The sequence below is a fragment of the Archocentrus centrarchus genome, chromosome 7, assembly GCF_007364275.1.
Source record: "Archocentrus centrarchus isolate MPI-CPG fArcCen1 chromosome 7, fArcCen1, whole genome shotgun sequence".
Taxonomy (NCBI): Eukaryota; Metazoa; Chordata; class Actinopteri; order Cichliformes; family Cichlidae; genus Archocentrus; species Archocentrus centrarchus.
In genome coordinates, this window is record NC_044352.1 from 4,009,246 (window position 1) to 4,025,599 (window position 16,354).

Below are 16,354 nucleotides of genomic sequence, written 5' to 3' on the forward strand. Positions count from 1 at the left end.
AAGGTGAAGACAATATACAGGAAAAAGCATGGCGTAAATTATTGGGCATAACTCTGGTTTTACTTGGCCTATCAACGTAATTTAAAAACTGGTACATAGTTTGAAGTCTGCACTTTCGATTCATGGCATCAGCTACGTCATCTAAAATCGGCGATGTCATTTTGACACGCCAGCGCATCCGCGCACTCCGGAGGGTTAAGCCAGTCTTTGCCGGGTCATCGAGCCAAAGTTGTGAAAACTACATTTTCCCATGACAAGGCGCAAAATGACTCCGCGCATGCGCACATCAGATCGGAAAGTGGAACTGCTCATCTATCAACGTCAGCTCGGGTCCTGCTGAGTAGTTATATTTCTATACAGATCTTATAGTTAAACGAACTTAAAGCAAAAAGTTTGCATCAATGGAAAAGTCAAAATATATTGAAGGGGTGATGAAAAATTTACTACCAAGTCAAATTCTGTTTACTACCTTTTACTACCTTTTACTAGCCTTAATTTGACCTCATTTAATTTACTACCTTTTACTACCCCGCGGAAAACCTTTAAAAGTTAAAAAAGCCCCTCGGGGATTTATTTCGCTGGGGCAGTTTAGGCGGTTTGGTTACCTGTCTCGGTAGTTATACCGGGCCCAGGGTTTCCGCGGGGTAGTAAAAGGTAGTAAATCAAATGAGCTCAAATTAAGGCTATTCAAAGGTAACAAACAGAATTTGACTTGGTAGTAAATTTTTCATCACCCCTTCAATATATTTTGACTTTTCAGATTTTATAGTTCGTTTAACTATAAAATCTGTATAGAAATATAACTACTCAGCAGGACCTGAGCTGACGTTGATAGACTCGATTGGTTCCGCTGTCCGATCTGCTGTGTGCATGCGCGGAGTCATTTTGCGCTTCGTCATGGGAAAAAGTAAGTTTTTACAACTTTGGCTGGATGACCCGGCATTCAGAGACTCGCTTAACCCCGTGGAGTCTACGGACGCACTGGCGTGTCAAAATGACATCGCCGATTTGAGATGATGTAGCATCGGGACGCTGCTGCCATGAACCGAAAGTGCAGACTTCAAACTATGTACCAGTTTTACAAATTACGTTGATAGGCCAAGTAAAACCAGAGTTATGCCCAATTATTTATGTCATGCTTTTTCTTGTATATCGTCCTCACCTTCGATGCACGTTTTGTGCAGAAATAAACGGCTAACAGGAAGTGCTTGCTAATAAAAACAAAACAATTCCCGACAACCGCTTTCCTATTGGTGGAAAAATGCACCATATCAACCAATCAGAAAATTATGCCGTAAAACGATCATTCGGGTGCATTTAGCTGCTGAGGAGCAGGTGAAAAAGTGGTAAAAGAGACATTACTGGCAAGTTTTTCCTGTGATGGTCCCTCAGTTTTATGGAGGACAGAAACTCTTTTTTGAGGTGGTGTAAATAATTTGTCTAGCATCTTAGTGTGAGTCCTGATTGCTCTGCAAATAGTTGTACACAAAAACGCCTGAGGCCTTTCCTTGAATTTTAATGTGAATAGTTGTATATAACTTTATTATTTACTATATTTTTACACAACCTTTGAAAATGTACAACTTATATTTGCATTTTAATTGTAAAAAATTATTTGTTAAGCATGTGTGTGATTTTTACAGTAATAATTTCTACTCAGATTTTATGTTTTTATGTGATTATAAGTCCAGTGTGTTAATACAGTATGTCAAAATGAAAGAATAACTATACAGTCACACATGAGGTGGTGCTGAACAAAATGATGTATTAAAAGGTTGTAAAGGTAAACAGTTTCTAAGGTCAACTTTAAAGCTAAAAACAAAAGTAGTCAAAAATGGCCAAATATACCCCGGACCCCAGAGGGTTAAGCCGGTCATGGGGAATGATAGAGAGGTGTTTTGTAAAGTGTGCAGAAAAAATATAAATTTGACCTGGAACGGTGTGATGGCGATCAAATCACACCGAGCATCCACCGTTCACCAGCAGCAGATTCGTGCGCGTGTTGAGCAGATCCCTATTTTGTTTTTTGGTGCTACACAAAGCACCGCAACTGCAACCTCAAGGTCAGCTATGAGCACAAGTACTGCCGTCACACCTCAGCAGCAAACCAGTATTCCAATATTCTATTGGAAAATAAATCATCGGCTTGTGAAACTTCAATTGAATTTTGTTTATATTCTTAAAAAAACAAATTTCCTGAGTCTTTTTGAAGTGTGTTTGGAATATTAATGTGTCTGAGGTCTTAGTCAAGATAAAGTTAGTTACACCTTCAAGTAAGTGGGATAAAGCTTTGTCTTCAGTGAGAGATGGGATATCATCTTACATGGCTTAGTGCTGTGAATCCACCACTACCCCCAAAAAGGCTGCTGCTCGATTTTGTGCTGCTTGTAAAAATATTGTAGAGGTAGTAACAATAGGTAGTAAAAGGTAGTAAATTGAACTCTAGGATTCCTGTATAAACCCTGACATGCTTACATAAATGCATCCAAAACGGTCCTGATCTGTTCCTTAACCGTGATCCTGATCCGTTGCTGATCAGTGATATTGTGCAAGTGGACTCCGATCCGGACCGGTTTTGCAGGTCCGTTATGGAGTCTGATGCACATCAAGCTGCACTATCAGCCAGTTTGTTCTGTGTTTGCAGGGCAGCCAGTTGTGTGAAGAGATCAGAGAGGAACAGAGCGGTTCTCCTCCTGTGGAAGTGTCTTCAGTTTACACCACCCCAAAATCCACCAACCACGCGGAGCTGAAATCATAGACCTCTGCAGCCGCTTCACCTCTGCTCACAACAAAGTCAGTAAAACTCTGCTCTGATTTTCATGCTCTGAGCTCACAAACCAGGATCTGCATAACAGTTGGAGTACTGGAGTAATTCATCATTTCTCACTGATGGATATTTTATATTTCATTTCTTTCTGCCAGATGATAGAAATGCTTAGAAATGCCCAAAGCCAGTGCACACACTCCTGTTCCAGTTTATTAGGTACAGCTAGTCAAAGACAGTGCAGATATGAATCCTTTGTTCATGAAGGTTACAATGTTCACTGTTTTTAAGAAACAATGATTGAACTTTATTAAGATGTCAGAGGCTGTAATTTGTGCTGCTATTGATTATTGTTACGTTCATGCAGCAGATATTTTATTTTCTTCACTCCTGTTTGATCAACAGGCTGAAGGCGACCACAAAGCGCCCCCTGTGGTAATGTCACTGATGTTGCAGCCCAGCCCTGCAACCACAGAAACTTCCCGTCCTCTGTGCTCTGCTGTTAAAAACCATCAGTAGTAATTCATTAATGTTGCTGCTGTGACTCTGTAGGAACAAACAAGTGATCAGTTCTGTCTGTGTTTATGAACTCTTAAGATTTGCTTAAAATCTGTTTTGTGAATTAATATCTTGAGCCAATAAAACTTTTCATATAGAAGAATTGTGTTTCTGTGTGTTCTCGTGCTCGTATGCAGCCTCCCCTCCCTGAGTGTTCCCTTGTTGCTGCTCAGGAAAAGATTTTCCTTTCAAAAGGACTTCATGACTGACTTTTCTTAAGTGTGATTTATCAAGCAAATATAGTTTAAAAACTGTTTGATTTTTTTGATTAAAAACTTCCATATATTCATCCTGATGCAGCTTCAGAATAACTTTTCTTTGCAGCACAGATGTGGAAAATAATGTTTAGGATGATTGAACAACCATTGTTTTATAAGGAAAACCTCTGGGATGGAAAAGTGGGTTCAATTAAGTTGTAAATAATTTAACTGGTTATGAATTCATTTTATTTTTCATTAGATTAGGTTAGATTCAACTCACTGTGCACATAAGGCACACGACCAAATGATCGTTCCAGATCACTCATCCAGAGACGAGCATCTGTGGTCATGCAGCCAGAGACCGGCGCTACCGTTAGGCAATGTGGTTTAAGTGTCTCGCCCAAGGACACAACGCAGTGCAGGGACAGGGGCTCAAACTAGCAACCCTCCGGCTGTAAGGCAAACACCTACCCACTGCTCCACTAACTCATTGTTACTCATGTGAGTTATAATTCAATTCCATTTTATTTATATCGCACCAAATCACAAAAACAGTCACCTCAAGGTGCTTCATATTGTAGGTAAAGACTCTACAATAATACAGAGAAAAGCCAACAGACGACCCCCTATGAGCAAACACGTGGTGACAGTGGGAAGGAAAAACTCCCTTTTTTAACCTCCATCTGCTGTGACCAGGTGGGGGTGAGAGGGGAGAGACAGGACTGAGCTGTTTTTTGTTCTTTCCTAAGTTAAGTTCAGATGGTCTTTAGTTTTGTCACTGTCCACTGTGATCTTCCCTTACAGAAACTCATCCTGATAATTCAGGACAGCAAAAGCTACAGGTATTTATTTATTTATTTATTCATAATTTAGGCTGGAAGTGTATCCAGCTCCCTCACAATACTAACACAACAGCTGCTGTGTCACTTTTGCAGTGATCATCCATGCAGGACTCAGTCACACCTCAAGGATCCTCTCCTTCCTGCAGTTCATAAAAAACAACTGTTCAATTTTATTTAGTCTCAGTGCAGCATGATCGGCTCAGTTTCACTTGTAACAGCAAAAACATAAAAATAAAGACGCACACACCAGAGCATAAATATAAAATCAGATAATGATGTGGCTCACTGCAGCGTGATGGTTACATGGTTTTAATGCTCGTCTATAAAGGAAACAAACCTCCTTCAGTCCTGCAGCTCGGACACTCAGCAGGTCATTTTCCATTTATTTATTGTTTTATTTATTGTAATAAAGTCAAAGTATTCCATGATTGTACTTTTAAAACCACAGTAACATTATTTTGAATTCTGTAATCTGTAGTTTAATCTGACAATATTAACAGGAAAAATTTGTTCTAAATATTTTATGGATTAATACCAAATCAATTAAAAATATCATTTTATATTTTTATTATAACATTACTTATGAATATCTGTGCAGTTTACTCTCCAATAACTGTTTTCCAGGCATTTAGACACAGACAGTATTTTTCCTTCATGTGGTTTTTGGGCCAAAGAGCACTTCAAATTCAGTTCATCACAATCAGAGATGATCAATAAACTGTTATCGATTAATTCTACAGACGCTAATACCAGTGAACAGTTTCTCCTGCCATTAAAACTGAACCTCCTGAAATTGAACACAAGAGGGAGCCACTTCCACACCACACACTGTGGACTCAACAGAAGACTGAGAGAATCCACCTTAAACCTGTCCATCAAAGCTGTTTCACACTTTCAAAGATCTGCAACACAATCAGACTGCAGTCCTGAGACTAATTATGGTTCACAATTATTTTACATAGTGGAAAAGTGAGAGCTGCACAGTCACATATTCTCCATCTTCATCAGGATCGAGCATTTCACAGCACATTTGAACAGACCTGTTGTGTTTGTTGAGTCGCCCCTGCAGCTTTTCAAAGTAGACGTACGCCAAAAATATTTCTGAATTTGTTTTTCTGATTTAGAAGCAACAATCAAAAAAGAAAACATAAAAAAGAAGTATAATTAAGCCAAACTTTCATTCAATTTTTTTGTTTTTGTTATGATACAGATGCATTTTTCTATTTTCTAAAAGTTCTCAGTTGTTTTGGATGTAACCACACATTTTCACTGTCCAACACTGTTCCTCTAGTAATTAAACTCTAATATTGTTTTCTTGTCATGCTCAAAGGTTGTGGGCAGCAGCTTTAGAAGAAGGGCAGAAATTATTTTATTGACCTTTATAGAGCAAACTTTGACTATATTACAGCCTGTAAGAAATCAGTTTATTGATCATATCAAATTAAGAAAAAATGTCCTTCAGAGAAGCTTTTTTATATTTAAGTGTATTAAATATAAATTTAAGTCTTCAAGCAGCTGCAGAAATTATGATTACTGTTCATTTTGCCCAAGCCAAGTTTCCTTCCATGTAATCTGAATCAGACTGAAGTTTAACCCTGATATTCATACATTGTAAACTGACCAAAAATATGTTTGTACTGCCAAAAATATAAGGCAGTGGTTCTTAAACTGAGCCATGGGTTGAGCATTGAACCACTGCAGGTGGGTCATAAAATATGGAGGGAAACTAAAACTAAAATATGAATTTGTAGGGAAAAGGATGCAAAAAAAAAACCAAACAAAACATTCTCATTGTAATCCATCTGCTTTAATGATAAAAGGTCTGACAGCCACTCTACAGGCTCAGTCAATTCAGACAGTCTTTCTCTTATGATGACATGAACAATATGTATGCTCTATTGGTAAATAATTGCTTTAATAATTTAACATTGTAAATATGTGAAATTAGTACACAGTCTTACTGGAAATGAAGCTTAGGTGTAAGTGCAATAAGAATCTGTATTCACTGCTTTCCTGGTGTTTAGCTGCTGGTTTATTCTTCACATCACTTCTTATTTTCCACGCTGTCAGACTCAAAGCTGACATCACTGCTCTGGTCCAATCATCTTTCTGCCGGCATACCTCAATTAGTCTCCACTTTGCATACTCTAAATCTCACAGCTTACCTGACATTCCTCCTTGCAGACTCATTCATGCAACCCACCTTCTCCCCATCTTCACCTCCAAGTCAGTCAGTGCACCATCCAAGCCTCCATCTTTATCTTCAGCACCACAAGTGTCTACACTCCAGGTGGGGGGGGGGGGGGGGGGGGGGTGCGTGGTCCTGTCCTAATTCCTGTCATCGCTGGGATTGCGTTCTGATTTGATGGGCCATCGAAGTCTAAACGCCAAATAGATGAATTGAATTCTGAATATCAAGAATGAACCAGGAGCATTTGCTGCATTAGCATATCATGGAGGACTGTGTGGAATCAGCCTTCTTGGTTGACTCAGGAAAGCGGCGTGCTACACCTGACGCATGGCCTTTTGTTACTTAAGCACCTCTGATTAACACACCCACTGTTTTCCACTAATGCTGATGGACAAAAGACCTCCCGTTAACTAGCAAGTGATATTTGATAATCTGGAAATTTAAAGACTATATCGGCGACAAGGAGATTAAATTAGTGTCTGATTTTACTGATTGAGCATTTATACCTGACAAATATGATATGAATTGCCTAAAAATAGCCAACAAGCTTTCTAATTGATTTTCCATTAGGAATTCTTCTAGCAGTGGTCAGATCTTGACAATACAAGAACCATATTCATAAATATATGAATATGGTTTTTGTATTGTCAGCATATTATTATCTATTCCTGTGAGAATGCCATGTTCACTGTCTGCACTGCAGTAACTTTACAGCAGTGGATCTGTCTGTGTGTCAGTAAGACAGAGCTCCACAGATCACCTGAGTGATCAGAGAAGAAAAGCAGAGAAGCAGCACTACTTTACTGCCCACCAAACTAGTGCAGCATCTTTGTAGCAGTTTACAATTATTTATATATTTCATTTTAAAAAATTGGCTCATAAAACAACAGTTTTTATTTTTTAATTAAAATTCTTTTTAAAAAGAACTAAAAGGGGCATTACGCAGCCCCTGAAACAGTAACATTAATAGTTATACATGTTATCTGTTTTATTTAATTCATCTTTAATCCTTGTAGTTTTCTTCAGCTTAGCCAACTTTAGCTCTGAGTACCCAGAGTAAGTGTGCTGTTGATGGATGATAGAGAAACAACTCCCTCATTTCATAGATATTAACATGTTAAGAAAAAAGTCTTTCAGTATTTTTTTAACCCTTTACGAGCCTTTTATGTTTGAGTTTTACATTATTTTTAAATAACCAGTTTTATACTTTAAATCGGTTCTAAAGGAGAAACTGAGCAGCGCCAAAGACTGAAGTCAAGTCAAATTTATTTCTAAAGCATTTTTTTTTAAAACAACAACAGTTGACCAAAGTGCTATACAAAAACAACACAGTACATAAAATAACACAACACAAACATCAGTTAAGACAAAAAGATAAAATAGTTAAAATAGCATATCAGGACTCAGTAAAAGCCATGGTATAAAAGTGACTTTTTAACTGGATTTTAAAAATGTCGACTGTTTTTATCTTGATGTGTCTTGATGTGAAGACGCAATGTATTCCATAATTTTGGTGCAACAACTGAAAGCCCGACCTCCTCTGTGTTTTAGGCTTGACCTCAGCCTCAGTCTTTGGACCAATTGTAATCAAAGAAGCAGGAATTGACTGACACCTGAATAGAGGCTGTTGTAATAGACAAGGCGAGATGAGATGAAGGCGTGGATCGCTCTTTCAAAGTTCCCAAAAGTGAGAAAAGGTGAGAAAAGTTGGAGGTGAAAGAAGCTCAATTTGACGACAGCAATTCTTCTCAAAGGTCAATTTGCTGTCTAAAATCACTCCTTGATTTCTTGCTAAGGTTTTATTGAAAGGCTTTAAAGGGCCAAGATCATGGAGGTCAGGGGTACCAAACACAATGATCTCTGTCTTTTGGTCATTCAAGCTAAGAAAATTTGAAGCCATCCATATCTTGATATCCTCCAAACAATTCAAGAAGGCCTTTTATGGACTCATAGAACTATGTTTCAGCGGCAGGTAGATCTGGGAGTCATCTGCATAGCAATGATACCGTATGCCATGTTTCTTAAAAATTGAGCCCAAGGGGAGCATGCAGATTGAAAAAAGAAGTGGGCCAAGAATGGACCCCTGGGGGACCCCACAAGTAAGTAGTCCCCAGGCTAACTGTAAAAGTTCTGTTGGTTAAGTAAGATTTAAAACATTCAAGTGCCATTCCTTTGATTCCCACATAATGCTCTAATCTAGATATGAGGATGATCTATTACGATCTACTATGATCCACTGTATTGAAGGCAGGAGTGAGGTCTAAAAGTACTAATATTACAGAATCCCCCAAGTCAGTAATAGTTAGGAGGTCATTTAGAACGTTTAAAAGAGTGCTTTCAGTGCTGTGGTGAATGTTAAATCCAGATTGATGTACTTCAATAATATTGTTTTGATCTAAAAAAGTCTGGAGCTGAAGAAAAACACCTTTTTCCAGAACCTTAGAGAGGAAAGGTAGTTTGGAGATTGGTCTGAAATTGGATAAGATTGTAGGGTTGAGATTTTGCTTTTTAAGGACAGGTTCCACTACAGCATGAATAAAGTTAGACGGGACGTGACCAGAATTTAGACTGCTGTTTATAATAGACAACATGTTTGTTCCCACAGTATGAAAGACATTTTTCAGTAGTCAAGATGGAATAATATTCAGGGGACAGCTTGTGGGTTTCAAGTGGCAGACTACTTGGTTCAATAAAGGGAGGGAAACTGACTGGAAGTGGTTGAAAGTGGCAGAAGTAGATGGGTGAACAAATGAGCCAGTGACAGGAGAGACAATATTTGACCTCATATTAGCAAACTTATCAAAAAAAAAATAAAGATCTCAGAAAAGGTTCACACATCTCTGTAGATGCTACGAAACAGGGAGGATCGGGAGGATTGAGAGCAGACTGAATAACTTTAAATAAAATATGTGGTCTGTGGTAGTTATTTGAGATGATCTCAGAGAAGTTTTGTTTTTGCTGCTTTTCGATAGTTAATCAGGGATTCTTTGGGTGCAATAAAAGACACCTGGAGCTTTTCTTTTTTCGATTTTTGTTCAGCTTGTCTACACAGTTGTCTGATTTCTCTGGTAGCACCATTTAACCAAGGCTCAGTTTTAACTTTATGACTCCTAGTTATGAGAGGAGCAATGGAGTCAAGGATTTCCAAACAAACGGAATTGAACAGAGAAAGTCGTTTAAGTGGAAAGATCCATCAAACAGCATGGCATGGTTACTAATTTGATATGAAGAGGAAAAACGATCAGTAGTAACAGGGGTGACCATGCGAGATTGATGTAAAGGTATATCAAATTTGACAGGTTGACCTGAAAATGAACACTCAAATATTACAGGCTGAACTATAAGACTCAACTATAAGGATCATCCGCTGGCTAAATGCTCAAAGTTCAACATCAAATGAAGAAATATTAAAAACACTTTTCCAAGATGAAGCAGTATAACACAGAACATAAAATGTAACTGTAACCCAACAACTGATGATTAATGCATTATAATTTTATATTATGGGTAGTTCATTCATTTCTTTTTTTTTTTTTTTTTTAGCCTGTCATGTCTGGTAGATCTTGCAAGCAGAACTGTGATCTGAATGCGTTGTTGTGCCAAACATATTTGCTATTTCAAGATGAGCTCTATAGGTTCATTCATTTCTAAATTAGACATATTTTTTAAAATTAATCAAAAATAAAGATTTCGTTCCTTTTGTATAATTTGTATAAGCTGAATAAATGTTCATAAGTCAACCACACAGCCAGCTATGCCAGTGAGAGGTGGGGCACACCTGGGGCAGGTGACCAGTCTGCTGCCTTCTCCATTTTTAGTCCTTAAAATCAGGAGGCAGAAACCCTGAACACAATTAGTGATATTATAATTGCAGCATTGGAAAAGAGCATCAGCAGACGGTGCATTTCTTTTTATATTTCTCATTCAGATCATTTATTTCTTCTTCTTGTCTTTTATTCAGCTCCTCCAGTTGTTGCTGTTTTTCTTCTTTTTTCTTCAGCTCTTCGTTCAGTTTGGTTTCTGTGCCACGTGAGCGCTCCTGTAGCTGATTGTACCGTCGTCTGTGCTCGTCATTTTTCTGTTGCATTTTTGTGTCGTGCTCTCGATTCAGGGACTTTAACTCATCCTCGTGTTTTTCCTTCAGAGCTTTAAGTTCTTTGGTGTATTTCGTTCTGAAGTCATTCATCTCCTCAGCTTGTTTTCTGGCCTCTTCCTCGTGTTTCTTTTTCATGTCACGCATTTTTGTCTTGTAGTTTTCCTCCAGCTGTTTTCTTTCTTTTTCCTCAAAGACTCTTCTGATTCGATCTTCTTCTCTTCTTTTCTTTTCAGATTTTTCTCGTTCCTGGTCAAATTCTTTTTGGAGCTTTTCAAGTCGTTCTAGCTCCATAATGCGACTCCGTCGAGCTTCTCGAAATCTTTTCTCCCACCACTCTTTTCTCTCCTCCTCCCAGGCCTCTCGCTGTTTTCTCATCTGCTCTCTGCTCTCCACCAACTTTTTATCAATCGTTTCTTTTTCTTCACTTTCAGATTTTATTTTTTTCTCCAAACCTTCAAGCTTTTGTTCCCACTCCTGTCTTTGAAGGTCCTCCTCCTTTCTTCTCATCCTCTCCTCTGCTTCTCTCTTCTCCTGCTCTTTCTTTCTCTGGTTGTGCTCCTTGTTGATAATTTCTTCCTTTTCTTTGAGTTGTTGTTCTCTCAGTTTTCTCTCTTTTTCAATTTTCACTTCCTGTTCATGCATTCTTCTTTTCATGGCTTCTTTTTCTTCTTCATGCTTTCTTTCAAGCTCCTCCATCTGTCTCTTCATCTCTTCTTCCTTCTCCTTCAGGATTCTCTGCATTTCCTTCTTTATCGCTGCTTCAGCTTCTTGCAGCATCTCATTGGTGTAGCAGCTGCCTCCATTTTCCTTCACCATGGTTTCAATCTTTGTTATCAGCTCACTGACTTGTGTGTGATTTTCTTTCTCATGGTTATTGAACACGTGGTATCTTCCTCCACAGTCAGTCAACAGCTTCTTAAAAGAATCATCACTTTTATTTTGGAAATCTTCGATGGACTCCCCGTCTGCCTGCAGTGAATCTCCTCCAGTTAAAAGAATCATGGTGAACTTTCTGGATTTTTTCCCAAAACCTTTCTTCATTAAATTAAGCGTTTCTTTATCCTCTGCTGTGAATCTTCCAATTTTTAACACCAGCAGAAAGACGTGTGGTCCTGGAGCCAGGAGACTGACACATTTCATCAGCTCCTCGTGAACCTCTTCGTTGTTCATAGTCGAGTCAAAAAGTCCGGGAGTGTCGACCACATCAACACGACGACCGTCCACCTCACTCTGAGCTTTCTGACAACATTTGGTGATTGATTTTTGACCTGATCCAGCTTTGAACTCTCTTCTTCCTAGAATGGTGTTTCCTGAAGAGCTCTTTCCATTTCCTGTCTTCCCAATCAGCACAATCCTGAGACGGTCTGTGCTCTGCGTCCCCTCATCACCTGTAAAGAGTATATAAATGTTTGAACAGGGACACATACGCCACCACAAAAGACCTGAAATGAAACAATCAAGATGCACTCAATCAAAAATAAAGCATCTTTCTTTGTACATCCAGTTGGATTTTTTTTTTTTCATAATCATGAATAAACTGCTAATTTTTGAGTTTTTTCAGGAATCTTTTGCTAGCAGTGACTACCTGATGTCTGGAACCCAAAGATTTGTGATGCTGAGCCAGGCTTTTACTACAGCTTCATTCTGCCTTTATTTGAGGGGGCTGCAGCTCAGGGGGTGCAGTGGCTTGTTGAGTAATCAGAGGGTCAGTGGTTTGATTCTGATCTGATGTGTACAGAATATGCAATGTAAAAAGTCCTTTGGTGGTTAGTAACACAGTAGCAGAGCTAAATTTACCACTTAGTTTGGTCTTCAGCTGCAGAATGCAAGTTTAGGTAATCCACTGCACGTCTTTACCTTAAACACTCTGGGTTGCTGTTGCAATATGTTTTTGGATAATTGTCCATCTGTACTGAAGCACTGTCCAGTCAAATCTACTGTATCTGAACATCCACCCATGTCCACTACAGCTGCTTCTCTGTCCTGTCACATCAGCTCCTGTGACCCAGCACCACTGGAGGTCCTGCATGTCCTGGCATCACATGGTTGGCAGCTGATTTTATATGCTACAGATGATGGGGTGATTTTTGTTTTTAGTAAAAATATTGCTTGTTTCACTTTCAGATCTACTTTGACAAAATATTGTAGGGTCACAATAACTATCACTCTACTACAGAGGTGTACGGAGGGCTAATTTTTGGACCTGATCTACAGCACAGAGTATAAATAATTTAAAAAACTTACAGTTGTCGTGTTTCTTGTTTTTCAGTTTTTCAAGCTCCGCCTGCTGCAAAGTGATGTTTCTCTCTTGTTGTACAATCTTTCTGATTTGGGCGTGTGCAAATGCAACAGTTGTGTAACTACATGGTTTATCCTTCCCCAGGCTCATATTTTCTATGTTATCCAACAGTTCTGGGATCTGCTGCTTGTCTTTGGTGTTGAGAACAACAAATCTTCCTCCACAGCTCTTACAGAGCTCCTGGATGTTCCTGTCATCCTTTAGAACATTAAGAACCTCTGGATCTGCAGGATCTGACTCCACAGTGAACAGAATCGTGGTGAAGTCATTGACTCGAGAGCTGAACGTGTTCTGGATGGTCTCTAACTCTCCCTTGTCTTCATCAGTGAGAGGAGCCACAGGTAGGACCAGGATGAAGGCATGGACACCTTCGGGATCACAGAGGGAGATACACCTGAGTGATTCCTCCATCACTGCCTCCTGAGGTTTTCCAGACAAGGCAGGCAGCTCCACCAGGGAAACCCGACGTCCACACACCTCTCCCTGATGTTTGACACACTCTGATGAGACTGAATGAAGCTCTGACTGATCTAAAATGGCCTCGGCTGCTGAAGTCTTCTCTGCTCCTCTCCTCCCACACAGAACCAGGTTTAAAGATGGTCTGATGTGTTCTGGCTCCTGTAGGTGGGGGTTGTATTCATTTGCAGTCATTTCAATCTTCTCCATTAATGATCCATAATTATCTTCAAACATGTTGTAAGCTCTTCCTCCACATTCTCTCAGGAGTTCTTTCACAGGGAAACTGATTTCATCGTGATGTGTGATGATGACCATGGAGCGTTTAAAGGCGTCCTGACCAAACAAACTCAGGGTGAACTTCAGAGCTTCTCCGTCCTCCTCACTGAAGTCAGAAGGTTTCACTAACAGCAGCAGAACATTTGGTCCTGGATGACAGAGACTCACACAGCGCTTCACTTCTCTGCTCATGTCCTCCTCAGACAGACTGAACATGTCTGCAGTTTTCACTACTGTTAATAGTTTTCCTCTCCATTCTCCACAGGAGGCCATGCAGTGCCTGATGGGTGATTGCTTTTGGCAGTGAAAATCTTGATTCCCAGTGATGAGGTTGCCAAGTTTAGTCTTCTTGCCTTCACTTCTCCCCAACAGCACAATCCTGAATGCACACACTGTGATACAACAGAGAGAACAACACGAGATCACAAACACAAATTAGCCTAAAATCACAGCACTTGATATGAGGACCTCCCTTCAGTCATCTGTGTGCTCAGACAGTCTGTAGTGTTACTCATCAGGTCATTTATCCTATTCACAGTTAAAGATTCAGACCTCAAAGCCCGCCTCCCCCAGAACTTTGACCCACACCAGTTTGCCTACAGGGCAAACCGGTCCATGGAGGATGCCATCACCACTGCTCTCCACACAGCCTTGGAACACTGGGACCACTCAGGAACCTACGTCAGGATGCTGCTTGATGATTACAGTTCAGGGTTCAACAATATCAGCCCTGACATCCTGGTGGAGAAGATGGCTGACGACTGTACCCCCACCTACTACTCAAACACCATAATCAAGTTTGCTAACAACACCATGGCGGTCGGCCTGATCACGGGGGGTGATGATTCAGCCTACAGGGAGGAAACACAGGAGCTGGCAGGGTGGTGCAGCAAAAACAACCTGGAGCTGAACACCACTAAGACCAGAGAGATGGTCATTGACTTTACACATATCTGAGGATCTCACCTGGTCTGCCAACACTGCAGAGACTCCACTTTCTGTGAGTCCTGCTCTTTGTAGCATATTCATGCTGGTTCTTTAGTATTTTTATTCTTTTCTATTCTGTAACAACTGTACATGAAAACACAGTTTTCTAATTTCAGATCAGGAGGTTAGTCTGCCGGATGGAAATATGTTAACTTTTTAAACTATTTGCTCATACTTCAAGTTTATTGACCAAGTTTAGTTTTAAGAAAAGGTGACATTACACCAAACAAAACATTTTAATCATTTAAAAGTGAAATTATTATTATTATTTTTTAGCTGTGAACAGTTGAGGGATGTTTGGGTCAATCATGGAGAAAATAAGAAGAAATCTCAAATCTCAAATACATGATTAGCTCCAAAATAATTTTACTTACAGTAAAAAAATGATGTTACTATTTACAGTGTTTTGTATACATTGTGTGTATATATGCCTGTCAGAGCTGATTGTGCACTCACCAGCAGCTGCAGCAGCACCTGTGATCGGAGTCTTTGTCTCCTTTGGTTTGAGATGATCTCCTGGTAAATGTTCTGTTGTGTCCTCAGAAGCTTCACAGCTCACATGCTGTCCATTGTTGTCCTTTATAATTTCATCCAGATGCATTAACAGCTCTGAAAGTTCAGTGTTGCTCCTCTTCAAGTATCTGCATTTACATTTCTTGATCATTTCATTTAATGCCGGACTTTCCATTAAAGCTTTGGTAGAAGCTTTGCTCTCCTCTGTGGGAGCTGAGATCAGAATCAGTGAATGATCAAATGATCGATCGCTGTAGCCTTCGAGGACTCTGCAGAGTCTCTGTTTGTGCTCCTCTGTGAACTTTTCAGGCTGTACGAGCAGCAGGAACACATGAGGTCCAGGTTCAGAGTTCTTTGCACAGTCATGAATAAACTTTGTCAGATCTTTGTCAGAGGTGTTCAGAGGAGGCAGATAGGGGGTGTTGATGACAGCTATGTTCCTGCCCTCTACTGTGCGACTGGTTTTCACACAGCATTTAGGTTTACTGCTGAACACAGTCTCTCCCAGTAAGAAGTTCCCCACTGAATTCCTCTCAGACCATCGTTTCCCCAGCAGAACAACCCTCAGCTCTGACACTGCACAAAACACAGATTTAGAAAAGGCAGCTGAACACATACACACACTGATTCATTTCATTTCAGTGCTGCTTAAATCCACGAGTTTCAGTTTAAACAGAGTGTATCAATAAATAATTGTAAACTCAGATATTCTTGTTACTCACTGTTTGTTGGCAGGAATTCAAAGCTTTCCAGAGAGGCTGATCAGCTCTGATCAAAAACACACAAATATACACAACATCAGAGTCATTTGCAATGTTGTGTTTCTGTCACAACACGTTACTTCCTGTAAGCTCGCTCCTCTTCTGTATCGTTAGAACTTGCAGACGTCTGCACTCGGTCCCACAGTAACGCCTCAGTACAACAATATAAATTATACATAAATTGTGTTTTTGCCTCTTTCATCTCTTTGTGTGTGATAAGCCTCAGTGATGGACACACCGATATGACTGACTCTGTTATTGTTCCTCCTTTTAGGCTCAGATCGGTTTGATGTTTGAAGGCGCACTGATGGGAAATAAGAACTCTAAAGTAACGAGTCTGTTTGGAAAATGTAACAAGCAGGAAGTACAGATATTTGTGTCAAAATGTACTGAGTTAAAGTAAAAAGC

General features: G+C 39.7%; 1 protein-coding gene across 1 annotated transcript; it reads right to left on the reverse strand.

Annotated features, from left to right (window-relative positions):
- Positions 1-10,256: 10,256 nt before the first annotated feature.
- On the reverse strand, positions 10,257-16,080 carry LOC115783219 (GTPase IMAP family member 8-like). Its single transcript, XM_030733943.1, has 4 exons — positions 15,908-16,080; positions 15,129-15,761; positions 12,896-14,077; positions 10,257-12,039 (listed from the first exon to the last, which is right to left on the reverse strand). Coding segments are annotated over exons 1-4 (3,411 nt in total). The 5' UTR covers positions 15,909-16,080; the 3' UTR covers positions 10,257-10,444.
- Between the last annotated feature and the right edge of the window lie 274 nt (positions 16,081-16,354).